The 19601-nt window shown below is 31.3% G+C and overlaps 1 protein-coding gene across 1 annotated transcript in view; it reads left to right on the forward strand.

Annotated features, from left to right (window-relative positions):
- Positions 1-9576, forward strand: part of LOC109834140 (T-complex protein 1 subunit eta-like) — a gene marked incomplete at its 5' end in the record, with an annotated part of 27239 nt that extends 17663 nt beyond the window's left edge. The window contains 4 exons of the mRNA XM_020402065.1: positions 5684-5765; positions 5846-5934; positions 6015-6089; positions 9206-9576. Of these exons, the coding sequence (XP_020257654.1) occupies positions 5684-5765; positions 5846-5934; positions 6015-6089; positions 9206-9313 (354 nt within the window). The remainder of the gene's footprint in view (positions 1-5683; positions 5766-5845; positions 5935-6014; positions 6090-9205) is intronic.

Below are 19601 nucleotides of genomic sequence, written 5' to 3' on the forward strand. Positions count from 1 at the left end.
CCATTTTTTTTTTTTTGGGGGGGGGGCACAAAGTCTCTCATTTGGTTTACCTGTACCTGTGCCTGAGGGATTTAGACTTTCTGACTGTCGCGATAGTTAGGGTTACCAATAAAATTAAACATAGGATTAGCTGCAGAGTTCTCTTTTTTCTGTCTCAGGTTGTTGAAATCATGAAGTTCATTCTAGCAGCGCTAAACCCTTTGTGTGTGGTTTTCTTGCTCGTCATCTGTACAGTATATTTCTTTCTCCTTATTTGAAGCTGTCATTCACCATTAATTTTTCTGGTGACTGCTATTTGTGAACTCTTTTTAGAGAGTGGAAAATGAGAGTATCTATAGAATTTCTGTTAAGGATTTGTCTGAAATTGTCCCTTGAATTATAAAACGCAAACGTTGTACAAGTACACACATTATTGTTCAACTTTTGCCAGTGAATTTATATATATATATATATATATATATACATATACATACACACACGTATATGTATGTATATGTATCTATATATATACACACACATATTTTATACCAGAACTTATAGCCTTGACAGATAGTGGTGCATAACGTATAGTTCTATAATTAAGAACTTAGTTGGTAATTTTGTGGAACGTCACCCAAGTCGCGCTGTGTTAAAGCCCTGTTGTAGCCAAGAAGACATATTAGGGTAGTGTAAGTCGTTGACAGACGTGCAACGTTAACAGCTAGGTTGTTTCTTAAAGAAAAGAAAGAAAAATATTAATCCATATCCTTATTGAGTAATGTTTACTAGATAAACTAATAAGAATGGATATGTCAGACATAGTAGCAAGCTCCTCAAAAACAGCCCGTTATATGGGTAAAAAAGTAAAAAATACAAAATTAAGTTAATACAATTCTGAATTAGAAAGTCTAAATAAATGGACTATCCTAGATGTTCCTAATAGAGATATCTATAAAGTTGGTTTTTTAGATTATAAATCTTTAATTGCAATTAAGACTCTTGAACGAACCACTATGGTAGATCGAGATGAACAAACCATCCAATTACTTGGACCAATTGATATAGATCCATATATGGACAAGTATAAATACCTACATATAGGATTAATACAAATAGTTTTTAAACCTTTGACATTACCATATATGGACAAGTATAAATACCTACATATAGGATTAATACAAATAGTTTTTAAACCTTTGACATTACAAGGGTTAAATGCATCTATATTAACTTGTTTAAGAGATGCAAGATGTTAATTGGACCCAATCTTTGATGGGAATAATGGAAATCAGCTTATGTAATTGTCGAATCTATTTTAATGTTTATCCTAATTGAAGCCTGTCATTAACAGATCCTAATATCTTTGAGGCAATAAGCCTAAATATTAAAACACATGGATATAATTTCTTATCAGGATCAGAAACTATTGCTATTATATATAGAATCCATAAATATTAAAACACATGGATATAATTTCTTATCAGGATCAGAAACTATTGCTATTATATATAGAATCCATTATAAAATTCTGACTACTTTATAATTTCTTATCAGGATCAGAAACTATTGCTATTATATATAGAATCCATTATAAAATTCTGACTACTTTAACCTCAAAGGCTTTCATTCTAAACCAGGTAAAACAGTTTTAGTAGAAACTAATATTTTGACATCAAATGTCGTAGTAAATAAACAAATCAAATGGGATAAAATAAATTTCCCAGATAGTTGCGTTATACCCAATGCTATTCAACCTCAACCAGTAATTAATCAAGATATAGATCAAATTACTTAAACGGTAGATGGTGAAGTAGAAATTACTTTTAATCCATCTAGAACTATTCGATTGTCTGATGTCACTACTACATCTACTTCTAGAAGATCTATATCAAGATCAGGTTCTTATAGAACCACTGAAATAAAAGGTATTAATATCCCAGATAATGAAATACACATGCAATTTATAATAAGGAAGAGAAATTCTCTCCTTCAAATTCTGAACTTAATTTTCGAATGAAATAAATGGATTTCGAAGAAGGTAGTTTATTTCGAAAATTTCTGAATCAAGAATTTTTTGAATCAAAACATGAAGCTTTTAGAAAATGTTTTTTTTAAAACTTTCTCTAAAAGAGAACAATTAAAGTTTAAAGAAAAATTATAAAGAATTAAAGTTAAAACAAAAATTAGAATTTTTTGTGCCATGGTTTTTGAAATATTATAGTAGACGCTATAGTTGATAGAGTATGCAATTTTGAATTACTTTACTTTTTAGATAAAATTTCTATTAAATCAAAAGATATTTCGCTACTACTTTTAAAGCCCAAAATATCCATAGGTGGTTTTATAGTAGCCTTATCAAAATTAGATATTGGAATTTTACCTTTTTCTATCATTTTTAACGAAGGTAAAATATCGTTTAATTTTTTGATTAATTTATCAAGAACATCTTCAATCCTGATTAATTGTTGACTTACAACTTGAAGATGTACATTTTTATAATTATTTTTTAATAATTTTATTTAGTTCTTTAAGAGCTTCTTCTTGAGAATAACTAGGCTTTATAAAAGCTGCTGTTTCTAGATTAGTAGTAGTACTTCCTAATCTTGATAATCTTAAAGGATCTGTAGGCGGATTGGGCGGATAAACAGATCTAATTATTGCCCCTGTACTTGATTTTCACTGTTTGTAGTGTTCTTCAAGTACTCCTATTTGCTTTTCATGTTTTTTGAATATAATATTTCAAAAACCATGGCACAAAAAATTCTAGTTTTTGTTTTAACTTTTATTCTTTATAATAAAATTTTTAAACTTTAATTGTTCTCTTTTAGAGAGTTTTAAAAAACAATTTTCTAAAAGCTTCATGTTTGATTCCAAAAATTCTTGATTCAGAAATTTTCAAAATAAACTACCTTCTTCAAAATCCATTTATTTCATTCGAAAACTAAGTTCAGAATTTGAAGGAGAGAATTTCTCTTCCTTATTATAAATTGCATGTGGTATTTTATTATCTGAGATATTAATACCTTTTATTTCAGTGGTTCTATAAAAAGCTGATCTTGATATAGATCTTTTAGAAGTAGATGTACTAGTGACATCAGACAATCGAATAGTTCTAGATGGATTAAAAATAATTTCTACTTCACCATCTACCGTTTGAGTAATTCGATCAATATCTTAATTAATTACTGGTTGAGGTTGAATAGCATTGGGTATAACCCAACTATCTGAAAAATTTATTTCATCCTATTTGATTTGTTTATTTACTACGGCATTTGATGTTAAAATATTAGTTTCTACTAAAACTGTTTTACCTGGTTTAGAATGAATTTTAGCCTTTTGGGCTAAAGTAGTCAGAATTTTATAATGGATTCTATATATAATAGCAATAGTTTCTGATCCTGATAAGAAATTATATCCATGTGTTTTAATATTTGGGCTTATTGCCTCAAAGATATTAGGATCTGTTAAGGACAGACTTAAATTATGATAAACATTAAAATAGACTGGACCATTACATAAGCTGGTTTCCATTATTCCCATCAAAGATTGGGTCCAATTAAGACATCTTGTATCTCTTAAACAAGTTAATATAGATGCATTTAACCCTTGTAATGTCAAAGGTTTAAAAACTATTTGTATTAATCCTATATGTAGGTATTTATACTTGTCCATATATGGTTCTATATCAACTGGTCTAAGTAATTGGATGGTTTGTTCATCTCGATCTACCATAGTAGTTCGTTCAAGAGTCTTAATTGCAATTAAAGATTTATAATCTAAAAAACCAACTTTATAGATATCTCTATTAGGAACATCTAGGATAGTCCATTTATTTAGACTTTCTAATTCAGAATTGTATTAACTTAATTTTGTATTTTTTACTTTTTTACCCATATAACGGGCTGTTTTTGAGGAGCTTGTTACTATGTCTGACATATTCATTCTTATTAGTTTATCTAGTAAACATTACTCAATAAGGATATGGATTTAATATTTTTCTTTCTTTTCTTTAATTAAGAACTTAGTTGGTAATTTTGTGGAACGTCACCCAAATCGCGCTGTGTAAAGCCCTGTTGTAGCCAAGAAGACATATTAGGGTAGTGTAAGTCGTTGACAGACTAGATGAGGTGGCAACTATAATTAAGGAAGGGTAATGTGGTAAAAGAAATAAATATCTAAATAAGAAAAAGTTCTCATTTTCCGTTATCTCTGCTGTTCCCCACTCACGACTTCCCCCTTCCTTGCGATCGGCTTTTAAAGCAAACTGAAAATAAAAATGCAACGGAAATGAAGACACTGAAAATCAGAAGGTAACCAAGAGAAATCCAAGAAATGAAGGCATTTGACATGGATCCATAAGATTGTCAAAAATGAAGGCATTTGACATTGATCCATAAGATTGTCAACAAGCTCGCACTTAAAAGAAACAAGACTTTCGCTTATCCAATAGACTCTTCAGACTTCCTTTTCCAGAATCTCTCTATCCCGGTAAGAAATTGTATCACAAAAAGTAACCTATAAATTGGGTGCAAGGCTATTTTGTTTCAGAAGATTCAACTTGACAAATCAAGTAAGAGAATATGCAATTTTCATCTTCTATGATTTTCATCTTGTTGATGCTCGTCGGCAAATGATGCTTGTTGGAAAAGAGAAGGCGCAAAAAGCCAGTGGTGGCATTGGACAATAGCTTAAGTATCAGAAAATTTAATTGGGTGATCGAAATTATGAGGGATCGGGTGCAGAGGTGGAGCTGTTTGCGTAAGCAAAGGTTGTAGGCTCCACGACGATAGGGAAGGCCGATCTCTGCAGGGAAGAAGAGAGAGAACCAGAAAGAAGAGGGAGAAGAAATGTCCAGAGTTGATGTTAACCTTTCTGGTCTCTAAATAATTTTACAATATTACCCTAAACCAGTAAACGCGTGCCACCTCAGTAGATGAGATTTTGATCATCAAATTAATTCAATGGTCAAAAAATCAGATGAATAAGAGCCACTGTCCACTAAAGTCGATGGTACCTCTAGCAAACCCCAAAATACATTGAATACCCATATATATGAAAATAATGTGCTGTCACCTTTTAACTGTATCATAACTGTGCATAATTTTGTCACTTCTTAACAAAGCAGAGTTTTATGTCATATACTCTGCACCATTGTCATTAGGGAAATATGCCCCACGTGTCTTCAACACCAAATTATGCAAGAGCAACTCCATGAGTATTAGGTTTACCTATGTGGGTATCTATTCTTGTTCTCCTTTTGTTGTCCTACGCTGTCTCCCCAGGATGTAAATAAACTTTGTCTTCCCTATAAGTTCCTTGCGATTGTGGAAAGCTGCACCTTGGGTATAGATATGCCCTATTATTATGTGCCATGTTACTGGCTGTTAATGTCTCTGGAACAGCCAGAGTTAGCTATGCTTTTCTGGGATCCTGGCCAGTTCATAAAATTTTTGAAATGGTGCACTGGATTTATGTTGTCAGACTACTTGTTTTTAATTTTTTGAATATTAAAATTTGCTTGTCTAGTTTATGAAGTTTCAGGATGTGTGTAGTTATGAACTAGATAATTTATCAAATCAGCAGCCCAGCCAGCCTGGACACACTTCTCTTGCTCTAAGTTTTGTTTTTTCACTTGCGTAGACGTGGAAGGATAAACATGCTATTTTTATTTTGTAGTTTAATTGAATCATCATTTATTATGCAGGTTATCCCACGACAACTTTCGGATAATGCTGGATTTGATGCAACTGATGTCCTGAATAAACTCAGACAGAAACATGCATCTGGTTAGATTCTTTGTATTACTTAACATCACAATTGAAAAATACTCATCTACAAATGTTAAACTGTTAAATAATTATCACAGGTGATGGTGCAAATTTCGGTGTCGATATCAACACAGGTGGAATTGCAGATTCCTTTGCTAACTTTGTATGGGAACCTTCAGTTGTGAAGGTATATAAAGCTCTCTCTTTGCATCAGATTTTATTTTCCCATTGTGCATTACTATCTATAACCTTCAACCTTGACCACAGATTAATGCTATAAATGCCGCTACCGAAGCTGCTTGTCTTATCCTGAGTGTGGATGAAACCGTCAAGAATCCAAAGGTATTTATTCTTCTTCCTATTCGTTTAGCAAAAGGATTCTAGGTTAACGCGCCTGCTGCTCTTTTAAGTCCTGCATGTGATCTTTGTATTATACTCTCACGTGTATGTACTCCTGTATGTCATACTTGCCGTTTCCCCCTTTTGTGAAGCACATGTGCGGGTAGTGAATATTGCATATTTTGCACTTTCACAAGTAAAACCTAGCTGTCCCTTTGTCATTTTAAAATTTCATGTAGCAAAAACCATGGGCATACCCATGCTATCATCGCCCTCTGTCCATATAACACTGCAATGCATGTATAATTGAAAATATATAATGTGTTCTAAGCATTATTTTGATCTAGCTTTTCATGTTCCTGAATATAGGAGTGCTAATCAAGGTCCATGGTAATTTCATTCTTGGGATATTACTTCAATTATTCTGGATTGTAGAACTTAATGTTAGATTTTTCTTATTAACTTCATTGTTATTCTATTTGTATGTGTTGAATGAACCCCATTTGTGACTCTGAAGTTTAATGCCTCAAGTTAGATCGTCAACTTTCTGTGTCTGAGTAGTGTCTACGATATCAGTTATAATCCACTTTGTGTGCTTTATAGCTGTCAATTGTTAAGCATTTTCACACACTTCTGTTCTAAAAAAAGGTATTAGTTGATGTTGATAATTTGATATAACCTACCCCTTAAACATGCACATGTAAACACAACCATAGTCACATCCCCTCAACAGCAACCGCCCCGCTTCCCCCTCCCTTTCCGTGCGGGGGTTGGGGGCAAAAACAAAAAAACAACTCCGCTGTACCTCCCATCTGCTCCTGCCTGATAGTACATGCTTTTTGCACATGTTCTGTTTCTTTCGCTTTTTCTTCATAATAATCCCTGCTTTTGTATCTCTGCCGCGGGCCTACATTGTGTTTTGATTACTCGTAGACCATTATTAATGAAGTATGTCTCTGGCTTTCACACGTGGGATCTTTCCTTACCACAAGAAAATCAATTCTCTGCACTAATGTTCAAAACTTTATTTTGGATAAACTTCAGAAAACCCATCTAATGGTGTTAACAGCAATTTTCACATTGGTGGGTATATGGATATTTTTGCTAGTGAAAATTGTGATACATGCTTTTGGATATGTTTTATTGAAAAATGTTGAAAGTTGAAGGGATTTTGTGACAGGTTAAAAGTTAAGGGGGTTATTTGAGAAATGCCCCAACATTTTGGTGTTTGGAGGGGTGAGCTGTGAAGTTTTTCCTTTTTATTTATTCAAGGGTAGAATTTCTTGCATGATTATTGGAAATATGTTGCTTCACGGGACCTTTTTTTCTTGAAGAAAAGGCGTATTTAAAGAAAAGATTTTGGATCATTCTGCCTCTCCGTAATGTTTTGCTGCTATGCTTTCCTGTCTTTAGTTTCTTTTTCATCCCTTAGGACACTCCCATCTTCTATCATAGCCTGTGCCCGCAAGGTTCTTTGACTCCAACTAGAACTACAGAAACTCTTTCATACCTGCCATCTATTGCCTTATCTACCTTCTGTTGCCCCTTCAACTGCTCACCCAATCTAAACTCTTCTCTGCTACTTCTTTGTAACCATCAATCATGTAAAGTTCCTAGTTTCAGATTATAACTTCCTAATGAGCCCATTACTTTTAACTCGAAATTTCTCTTTGTAGTTCTAAGAATACCTAAACCTGAGCTCAAGAAAGATATGATGTTGAACTTAATACTTTTTAAGGGCCACAGGAAAGCCTTTTAACTATGTCACTGGCGGAGGATCAAAGGCATGGTTTGAAGCAGTGACCAATCCCTATGCCGTCATCCATACTGCGTAGGCTGAGTATGACATTTAGATTCAGCCAATATGCTAAAATAAAGACTAATCGATGCTATTTTGCTGACAAAACTGATGTAGGAATTCTGAAGTTTAAAGGAACACAAGTTTATTTAAAATAATTTATTGGAATAAAATAAAAAAGAAAATCAGTGAATGGGAACTTTATGATTAATTTATTAAATGTACTTCTAGTTCAATTTTTCGTTGAATATATGGAATAGAAAATACAAATTTGGATGGAGTGTGACCCATGTTGCCAAAAGTAAAATTACCATAAAAGGTGTGATACATGGATAGATAGATAGTTGTATCGGCATATACTTTAATAAGTATAATACTATTCTTAGTAGATTTATATTACTATTACGCAATTCAATCATATTCTATAAACGAAATTCCACCGACTACCAAAAGGAATCCACGAATTCTTTTTTGAACATGAAATTTGTTGTGCTAAAAAAAAGGAAACTCTATAACTAGTTATGATTTATCAAACCATCGAAAGTGTAGGCACACCAAAATGATATTATTCCATTCAAACTTTGGTGAGAACATACCTGTGAGTCTGAAACACGGTTACTTTTGATTAAAACATCGAACTAGAGTTAGCTTTTTATATTTCCATTTTACAAGAGGTTTATCTTTTTTGTTCCTTTGGAGCTTGCTCTTAAGGGCCAAGAATGGCAGGCATATTGATCGAAGAAACTAATCGTCAGAGTCTTAACTGGCTTGATCTGAATTTTCTTCACTGAATAGAAGGACTTAAATCAGTGTAGATTATGTATTTCGTAATTCTAGATCTACAGGAACTACAGCCTTATTGAGGTTTGTAAATTCACATTTAGGGGTTCAGTCTGGGTAAGGTACAGGTGAACTCTTAAGGGCCTGCGCCAGACTTATGAGGTTCTTAGGTAGCTTTTTTTTTTGTTGTGTGTGTGTGTGGGGCTATTTGTCGCGCGTCAAAGTGTCAGATTTTGTTGCATTTGATTCTTCCCGTACTCTGTCAAGTAGTCGGCTTTTGTTTTACATTTGATTATTTGCATATTCATGTCACGGTGAGAAGTAGCATTTCATTCCATATGTCAAAACGCCCTAAAATTTCACATTCTACTCGAATGCTTGAAAGAATATTAAACTGATCTTATTTACTTGCCTAACCTGCAGCATAAGTGCTGCGTACCCATTTATATTATTAAAATCAAATTTCATCCTAATGGGATAGAAATCATTGAAACGGTGAAGTTTTCTATAACTATGTCAATAAGTATGTATTTGATCTCAGTCGGAGAGTGCACAAGGAGAGGCTGCTGCAAGTGCTATGGGTGGTCGGGGGTGTGGAAGAGCAGCCTTCCGAGGAGGTCGAGGCGGAAGAGGCATGCGGAGGCGGTGAATTTTTTATTTATTTTAATACGGAGTGTTTTATTGTGTGGCAGCTTTCGAGTTCGATATTGTCCTGTTGGATTGTATCGCCTCGTGTCTGTTGAGTGGAGTTGAGAAAGGCTGACCTCTTGTAAACTTAAAATGGTGTTATGTACTGTGGTATTCTGTTTGGAGTTTTCAGTTATAGATGGCTTCCATTTCCAGCTTGCTTAAAAACAAAATGTGATGCTCCATTTAGATTTTTAGATTAGTGCATTTGAGAGTTTGACAGTTTGTTCACGGGCGTCTTAACTTTGCTTGTTCCTTTTTTTTAAATTGTGTGATTTTTGGGGTTCTACCCAATGGTATATTATTTGTCAAGACTTTTTCTGAACGTAATTTTTTATATTTAGTGGAAACTGACGTCTTGTTGCTTGTTTTTATTTGGGTTTTTGAACTTCGTGCCCCAGGGATTCCTTTTTTTTGTACTCTCCAAATTACAGGTATTTTTAAAAGAACCATTGTAATTGCGGCTTTCCCCCTCAAATTGTATGTCTTTCTAATTTATCCTCAACCTGATTGATGTTAGAATTTTGTGGTACGATTACGTTTATGTTGCTTAATTTAAATTTTGGAGGGAGAGAAACAAACCTCCAATAACGCAATCCCCTTGGGATTTGCCGCTGATCTTTGCTCTGTTTCTCACTGAACTGTCTGATTTATGCACGAGGTTGAGGATGTCAAGCCGGAGGGTACTAGTGAGTGGCTATAGTGCTGCTATAGATCAATTAAGAGAGAGAGAGAGAGAGAGAGAGAGAGAGAATCTAGGATTGTTATGTAACAATGGAGAGAGAGAGAGAGTGAAACTAGGATTGTTATGTAACAGTGTATTTTGTTCTCTGTACAAAATACATAAATAAGCGAAAAAAAGTCATCTACAATTTACTATACTACAAACATTAGCATGGAAAAAGGTCAAAAACATAAACATTTGTCTTAAGAATATACTATATATACCTAACCACTTATAATAAACATGTAATAGCTTGGCAGGATATTTCAACTTACATAGTAAACCAGACTGCTAAAAATACGAAGTGGATTTGAAAATAATTTACTAGAAATGAATTGTTCTTGCATTTAATATGTTTTTTTATTTTCCTCTATTTAGCCGGTTGACTTTATATTTTTCCTTTAAAAGGTAGATGTCTTTCTTTCTTTCTCTGCCCTGATGGCTATAAATTTTCTCTGTAGATGATATCCGTGTCCCTCTCCTTATTTGATCTCCTATTTCTCGTGTCCTTTTCCTTGTCTCATTGTTTATCATCTAGTTTTTACCCCGAACAGTGCATGAGACCTACTAATAAACTTTCGTTATTCTCCAAAAATTATTAGTAAAAAAAAAATATCTATATCGATTTTGATGTAACGTCTCATCATAAATTTACTATTAATACGTACTTGAATATTTATCACAGTATTAATAAAAAGTATTACGAAGTTGAAAAGAATAGATATCAAACAAAACACTCGCATAGTACAAAAGAGAAACCTTAAATTTCTCATGAACAATATTCCTCTTCCAAGGAATAATATTCAGAAAAATAGCATTAGTTACAGAATCAAACATAGAATAACAGATGTCAAGGAATCCGGTTATCCAATGGTACCTAACCGATTCCGCACGAAATCAAATTAAAACACAAAAACAACCAAATAATAGACTAATTAAAATCCCCATAAAAGGTATAAATCCAACAAAAGAGTGTAATCATTAAAAGATGATCAAATATCCACATCTTATGAAATATATGGAAAATTGAGTGTAATCATCAAAAGATGGTCAAAGACCTACACTAGCGGTTATGTTTGTTCATATCTCCAAGGAAACCATCCTGCACTGAATATTTTTATATTTAGAGATGGTGTGAATCGCCCGCCAAACACTATTGATCTTCCTCCTAATCATATACGGTCAATGTGATAGAGCAACACTTTGTCCTTAACTTCTATGATTGCGATAGTTTAAGTCTTATTATTGCTCAATATTCTCTTTGATATAACTGAATTCGTCCAATGAACAAATACAATTCTTTTTACTATTTGTTTTAAATACTTCACAATGATACTTAATCATTTTGTGTGTGATTTTTGATGTGATTTATCTCTTGATTCATTTAAAAAAAAAATATTTGCTAAATATTACACATGTGATGATGACAAGCGGACAACAAGCTGCGCCGCTAATCCTTTCTGAATTGTAAAACCCAACCTACGAAACACATACTCAGCGGACCCTGTTGTTGCTACATTCTTATTCATGAATTTTTGTACCCTTCTGAGGAACTCCACCGCATCAGCTGCAAAGAAACCAAACGTATCGAAAGCGAACGGGATGAAGCTGTGGTGGTTGTCATTGCAAGCTTGATTCATATGTTTTGTGATTAGTTTTTTTACCCCATGTGCTATTTTTTCTATAACTTTTTGTGTGAACCGGTGCGTATTTCTCTTCCTTACACCTTTGGATACTTTTTATCTGAATTTCTCGAGTATGAAGTGTAACCACTAGCGTATTTTTAACTTTTGCTATTAAAAAAGGGGAGAATTTGATGAAATTTGAAACTTTTTTATGATCTTTGCATTAGTAGAGTTTTTACCTATAAGGGGTTTCATGTTCATGTTTTTGTTTTCTGAACATTTTTGAAGCACCCGATGCATGTTTTAAGGGGGAGTTTTTATAATACATGTGCTTGATTACACTTTTCATGAATGTTTGAATGTACGGGAAACTTTGCATATCATTTATTTATTCTTTTCTTTTTTATTTATTATTACTATTGCGTGAAAATGTATTTTTACTTATTGTTGCTATATATATATATATATATATATATATATAATTCATGTATTTCAAATTTCAAGTTCGTTACTATTAAAAGGGAGAGATTGTTACAATACAATACGTACAATAGCTGTTATTTGAGTAATAACAACATCTCATTTGGTAATATTTATTTGAGATGGTATAGTACAGATGAATACAGGTATAAACTGTGTAATATATATATATATATATATATAATTCATGTATTTCAAATTTCAAGTTCGTTACTATTAAAAGGGAGAGATTGTTACAATACAATACGTACAATAGCTGTTATTTGAGTAATAACAACATCTCATTTGGTAATATTTATTTGAGATGGTATAGTACAGATGAATACAGGTATAAACTGTGTAGGAGGGAAGCAACACTTAAATCAACTCAAATGCTTATTTTAGTCGCTGTACCATTGATGGTCATTAGTGACCCATTGATGGTTCAAAGCTCATTGGTGGTTATAGGAACTAATTAATGAATTGTAGAGATAAAATTTCAGCACAACTATACTTTAGAGGCACCCATTAATGGTGCTGAGGTACCCATCAATGGTTGTAAGCAACCATCGTTGGTAAAGTCAACTGATTTCAGATTTGATGATTTAATCATAGTCATTCGTCGCTCCTTTTGGATCTCCAAACTCTACCACATTTAGGTCTTTCATGATCTATTGAACTATAGATCATTAAAAGAGAGAGAAAAGAAAGAGTTTTAGCGTTTTAATTTGAGAAGAGATTTCATTAAATGTTTTGACCCGTGGAACATCGACAATCTCTTACTCACAACGTACAACATTATCGGATCTATCATAGCAATGAGAGTTGCCATTGGATTGATCTTCATCACCATTCTTCATCAAACTTCTCTTATATCCTTCGAATGACGTTTTGTTTTATTAAACATGCAGTAATATCTTTTTGTATTGCGCTTGATTGGTATTGATTTATTTGATATAAACTTGTTTTTATGACATATTTAAGCCGGTGTGAATTGAGGATTTGGGGCCTACTCAAGCTGAGGTGAATTAAAGAATTGTATCTAGCTAGTGTTAGGTGTTACTCATTATGAAGAGTTAGGTTAGACTACTGGTTTCAGGTAGACTCTAAGGTACGATCTTTGTAAGCCTACTGAATCAGTTTGTAATTCAGAAAAACTCTAGTCATAGTGAGGAAACCCCTTCATACGAAAGAAGAGTGAATGTAAGATTATTATCTGAACCACTATAAAATCTTGTGTGTCCTTAGTTTTTTTTAGAGGAAAACAGTACCCTTGGGTCTCTCTCTCCATTCATCTCACTCCCCTTCACTCTCCATTCATTTATCTCCCTCTTCTTCCTTCCCTTGGGGCATCAGCGATCAAGTGATAGAGAGGCGGTGTGAGGATCAGGTGATAGAGAGGCGGCGATGGTGAGGAACCACCGGCGAATGACGACCAATAGCGTGAACGACGATTATCTTTCGTCGGGGAGAAGCTATATATGTTTTAGAAAATTTCCCCATTATCATCCTTTGATCTCGATCCCTTCCTATTGTTATCTCTCTGTCGACTGCGTGCTATGAGGTCTTCTAATCAAACTTCTAATCAACTAAGATTGTTTCTATTTATTGTGAAACTTTTCTATGGATATGAGTTTGTTTGTGGTTTACTGGCTCCGTTTGGATACCATGGTGTTTTACTTATTTTTATAGTGTTTTTGCCAAAAACAAAACACCATGCGTTTGGAAACCATGGTGTTTTTAAAGCTAAATCATCCTCAAACCAAAAACACAACACTTATTTTAAAATATCTTTTAGGTGTTTTAATTTTGGTGTTTTGGTTTTGAGTTTGAGATGTGTTAATATAATAACTAACATAATATATTAAACGTAATTAATATAGTGTTATTATCAACATGCTTATTATATTATACTATACTATATTATATTATAGTTAATTTAATATATTAGTAATATTTATTAAATAATATAAAATATAATAAATAAAATATCTTATATAATAATATAATAACATATTAAATACCAATATTTAATATGTTAATAATGTATTATATAATAAATAAATAATAATAAAATATAAATAAACTAATAAAAAATAATAAAAAAGTTATTGATAATACTATAACAATATAATAATGAATAATATAACTATACAATATTATAATCGCTATAATATTATTAACATTTTAATAAATAAATTGTATAAATTAATTAATTATATATATATAATAGTAAATATATAATAATAAACATAATAATATAATAATAATATTATAATAACATATTGTATAGTAAATGTAATATTATATATATAAAATATTCATATACTTATGTAATAAATATACTATAATTTATTATAAGTAAATATTTTTAATAATAAAATAATTTATTTCTAAGAAATGTTAATGTAAAATAATATATTCATAATATAATAATATTTATTATATATCAAATACTAATATATTTTAAAGTAATCTATATTAATAAACTTGAACATATTAAAAACTATAATATATGATATAATATTAAAATATTTATAATTTATTAATAATATACTAGTAATAATATTAATTAATATTATTAATAATATTATATTATATTAATAATAGTATAATATTATATTAATAATAAAATAACATTATTATAAAAATATTAATATAATATACAACAATAACAAATTGATATACCAAAATAATTAAATATATAATTATTTGAAAATAATATGTAATAATTATAATATAATATAACTCATTAAAGTATAATATAATATTATAATGTATTATACAATATTATATTGCATTACATTTAATACTTATAATGCTATAATAATGTAAACTAAATATTATAGCATTTTATTTATAATATATTTTATTATAATTAATATATAATATATTAACAATATGTTTAATACTAATGTTATATGGTCAAACTAGTGTTGACCAAAAATACTTAATATGGTATTTTAAAAATATTTTAAGGGAAAAACACTACACCGTGGCGTTTTTTTACAAAAACACAACAAGAAAAACACCATAGTATCCAAACTAAGCCTTAAAATTAATACAACCAGCTTGAAAACCTACCAATATCAAGCTTGAAATTGAGATTAACAGAATATACCTGATAATTTAAGGGCTTTTGAAACCGTTGCACAATTGCATCATTATTAATTGTATAAACATATCAGATTCGATGTGTGCTGCTAAGAGATATCCCATGTGGTCATTCTGTTTTACTTTTCCTTGATACTAGTATTTAGACCCGTGCAAAGCACTATTTTTAAATTATATTCTGCAAATATTGATTATGTTAACAAAATTAAGTAAATAATTTTAATATTCTGCTATAAATTAAGTATAGTGGTGAAAGTGAATTGAAAAATTAATTAATTTTTGGTTATTATTCGTTTATATATGATCAAGTTCGAAGCGATATTTCATTTAATACTAAAAAATATTTTTTAGTATTTGGTTTATAAATAAATAGAATTTAACCTAAGATATGTTTGATTCGGTAGTTTATTAATTTGATATTTTTCATAGAAATTTAACCAAATGTATGTTTGATAGTTCATTAACTGTTTGATTCGGTAGTCCTATTAATTGAACTTATTGCAAATATTTATTATGTAAATATTTTTTTACAAATGATACCCATTATATACATATAAATAGCTAAGAGTGGGGTTTTAGGGCTAGGGTTTTCTCTTTTGCATCCGCCGCCTCCTTCAGATCTGATCAAGGGATTGAATCCTCCCTCCTCTTTCTTTCCCTCTCCTCCTTCAAAACCGACTCCAATTGAATATTAGGGCTTGGGTTTTCATGCTTCTCCATATACTTGTCGTTCACAACTCACCTCAAGCTCGTCGTTCTTCGAATCTCATCGTCAACTCCTCCCTCGAAGCTCGTCGTCGACTCCGCCCTCGAAGCTCGTCGTCGACTCCTCCCTCGAATCTCGTCGTCGTTCGCAGTTTTAGGTAAAGGTTTTTTTTTTTCAAATTTGTTGATTTAACCTTTAAAGATTGATAATTTCATTCTTTAATGATCTCACTTTTATCATCTTTCATCTTTCATGTGACGATAGATCTCGAAGACAGAAGGTAGGTCGTGCAGCGTCAGAGTTTTGTCACCAAGGTCTGATCTTTTAGCCTATTACCTATCTCATGGGAAATTTTGAGTTTGTATTTATTTATGAGTAATTATTTACTTTTGTTTGATTATAGTTTTGTTTATTTTTCCTAAACTGGAAAGATACTAACTTTTTTTAGCCTTTATTGCATATATATAAACTTATTTACAGTTTTTTAGCTTTTATTGCATGTTAACTATTTATGGAGGTATATTTACTCAGCATTCGTTGACACGAAGACATGCAAATGCGAGACTTCTTCTTAAAACGTTGCATTCTAGTACCTAGATATTGAAATTAGGGCTAACATTGTTATCACCAGATTATTTGTGCATAATACAATTTTTTTTCCTTGAATTTTTGGTTAGATTTCTGTGTAGAAAAATCTATCAAAGTTATTCTATGTGTTGAAATATGTGGTGATTTTTGTTGTCTATATTTTTTAGCAGTTTTGATTATTCAGAATTTGTTCTATATGTTAAAGGTAAATCATTAATTTTGATTTATTCAAAGGTTGTATTCTTATTTCCCTTCGACTACCTGGTAATTTATTTTTTTCTCTTTTAATAGAAGCCACAATCATATCTTGCTCTAATTTCACTTAAATTTGCTCAAACTAGGAAAAAAGTTTACATCTAAATGTTATGACATACCGTTTAGGTAATATGTTGCCGATCATCCATGATAAAAAATAAAGTTTTATTTTGTTTTGTCTTTGTTTTTGCTTTGTTTTGTTATATATTGTTTTGTTCTTTATAGTGGCCTTTGACTTGAAATAATTGATTGTATGGATTTATTGTATATCGTTGCAAGTTTTGTTTCTTTGTTTAGGCATCAAAGGCTTCCTCAATGAATGTTTGATAGGCAATCTATCGAATTGAATTGTTTAATGTAGGATGTTGTTGCCTTTATTTGTATTTTCGTGTAATCAATGTAGGATTGCAGGAGAAAAAGGGGAAAAGAAGCTCTTTGCCTTGACTTTATATAACATTTTAATAATTTAAAGCATAATACAGTTAAGATGAGTATATTATACTAACTTTACTTTTATGTGGTAAATCAGAAAAAAATAGATGTATATGCTTGCATGTGAAAAAAAATTTTAAGCCAAAAAAGGGCTATAATTGTTCTCAATATGTTGGTACCCTTTGTGATGTTGAGTTATTCTTGTTTTGTAGAAGATCTTGTAATTTGAGCAATTTAATAGTAAATTGGATCGTTTTCATGTTTGGCTGACTTATCTTCTTTTGTGGTTGGAACCAATTTGTTAATATGATATTTATCTTTTTTATTGACTGAATGAAATTTGCATTTTAAAAGGATTGTTTTCATTACTTGTTTAGTTATCAATGAAAAAATGTTGTTGGTGTACGGTAATTTTAAATGAGTATTTATTAAATAATAATATCAAAATAATAGGTGCGTAACAACACTAATAATAATAAGTTTGCAAATTAATAGGAGATGAAAACACCACAATAATGAAGGCGCTATTCGTTATGATTTGATTTGGTTCCAGCCCTAATGAAGTAGTAGATGTAATACAAATAATTAATGTTTGTTAATAAATGAACAAAAGAAGCATGAACTATATAAATACGAAATATCAACATAATTAGAGTTTATACTCATAAGTCATACATATTAGTAATATAGATAGCAAATAGAAACATCACTAGTTGTTATCTCCCAAGGTTCTTTTTTCGTTGAGTAGGTTTTGAGCCTTTTAAAGTCATGATTCTAGTTGCCAAGATTCATTCCCTTTAGCTTTGTTACTTCGCTTCCTCTTGTTTTCTGCATGTAAGAAATAATTTAATAAGTTAATAGTTTTAATACTTAGGCATTGGTTCTGCACTTATTTTAAGTGTTTGGATTACATAATATTAAAATTATTATAATAATAGTTATAATGAACATTAAGTTGACATCACCTTGCACTTGATGTATTTTAGATGAATATCCTTTCTGCTCGTTTGATTCTTCATCCATGTTTACTATTTTCAACGATGTTTTGTTGTAAACTTTTTTCAATTTATATCCAATAATGGTGTAGGCATAGGTGTGACTCTGGTTTTATAAGATACTATTGGTTGCGGAGTCGGTTGAGGCGCATCCTCAAGTAAATTAATGATTGATGCATATGCAGTGATTATATATATATATATATATATATATATATTATAATATATATATATATATATATATATATAGTATATATATATTACTATATATATAATATATATATATATATACTATATATATATATATAAAGAGTAGTTTATAGAACGTGTTTTACAAAGTTATATTAATAAGTATTTGTTAAAATTTTTACCTGATTTGTAGAGTTTAAAATTCAATTGCCCCCTGTAATGGTCTAAAGTTTCCTGTATTACTTGGTTATTTGTGAAACTTCATTACGCTTCTACGAAATTATCCTATCGGCGTTAGTGATTTACCTGAACCTTCAATACATTTTCCAGATATGGCTTTTATCACTTCCGGGAAAACTTCCTACCATTTAACCTAATCAATGAATAATATTTTTTCAAGCACATACTGAATGTGTTATAAAATATGTTTCAAAATACTTTAACAGCGAAGATGTACTCACATTCTTTTATTGTTCCGTGTTCCGCGACCTCTTGAGCGTTATTTCACCATTTTTTAGCTTTCCTTGTTCATAAACCAACGAAAGTAGTTTTTGCAGCTCATTCTTGAACTTCCATAGTTATCCTGTAGCTGTATAATTTTTTCCCCAACTCATTGATTATCAATGTCATTATGTGCAGTATGTAATTGTGTGATCATATGGTAAATTTATTTACATACCTATTTTTCTGCAAATACCTCTCTGTCACACGCATTGCGCACCAAATGTATCTTCCGCTTCAATTGCTTTTTTAAAATAATTTGTGACATCTGTAGGCCTGTCTAAAATCACAACAGATAGCTGATCCACAAACACGGATGACGCGAAGTAAAAAAAAAAAAAAAAAATTACAATCTGATGACTTCCAGTCAAGGCTACAAATTGCCATGGGACTTTCACGTAGATCGCTGAAGGTTACAATCTGAACGACCTTCATCCCCCCCCCCTTGACAACTGATGAAAGCATTTCTTAAAATTTTCCAATTAGCCGCCAAGTGCGAAGGTTAACGACTAGCAGTCCGTGCCGGCCAGACCTAGCCCCTGGATCTTTGCAACGCCTCTAGCAAAAGAGACTACAAATTGCGGTCTCTTCATATATAAAACGCCGATATCATCTCAAACGTAAAGGAATTGGCAAAACGGAGAAGCGAACCAAGCTTTTGG

Source organism: Asparagus officinalis, chromosome 1 (genome assembly GCF_001876935.1).
Source record: "Asparagus officinalis chromosome 1, Aspof.V1, whole genome shotgun sequence".
Lineage (NCBI taxonomy): Eukaryota > Viridiplantae > Streptophyta > Magnoliopsida > Asparagales > Asparagaceae > Asparagus > Asparagus officinalis.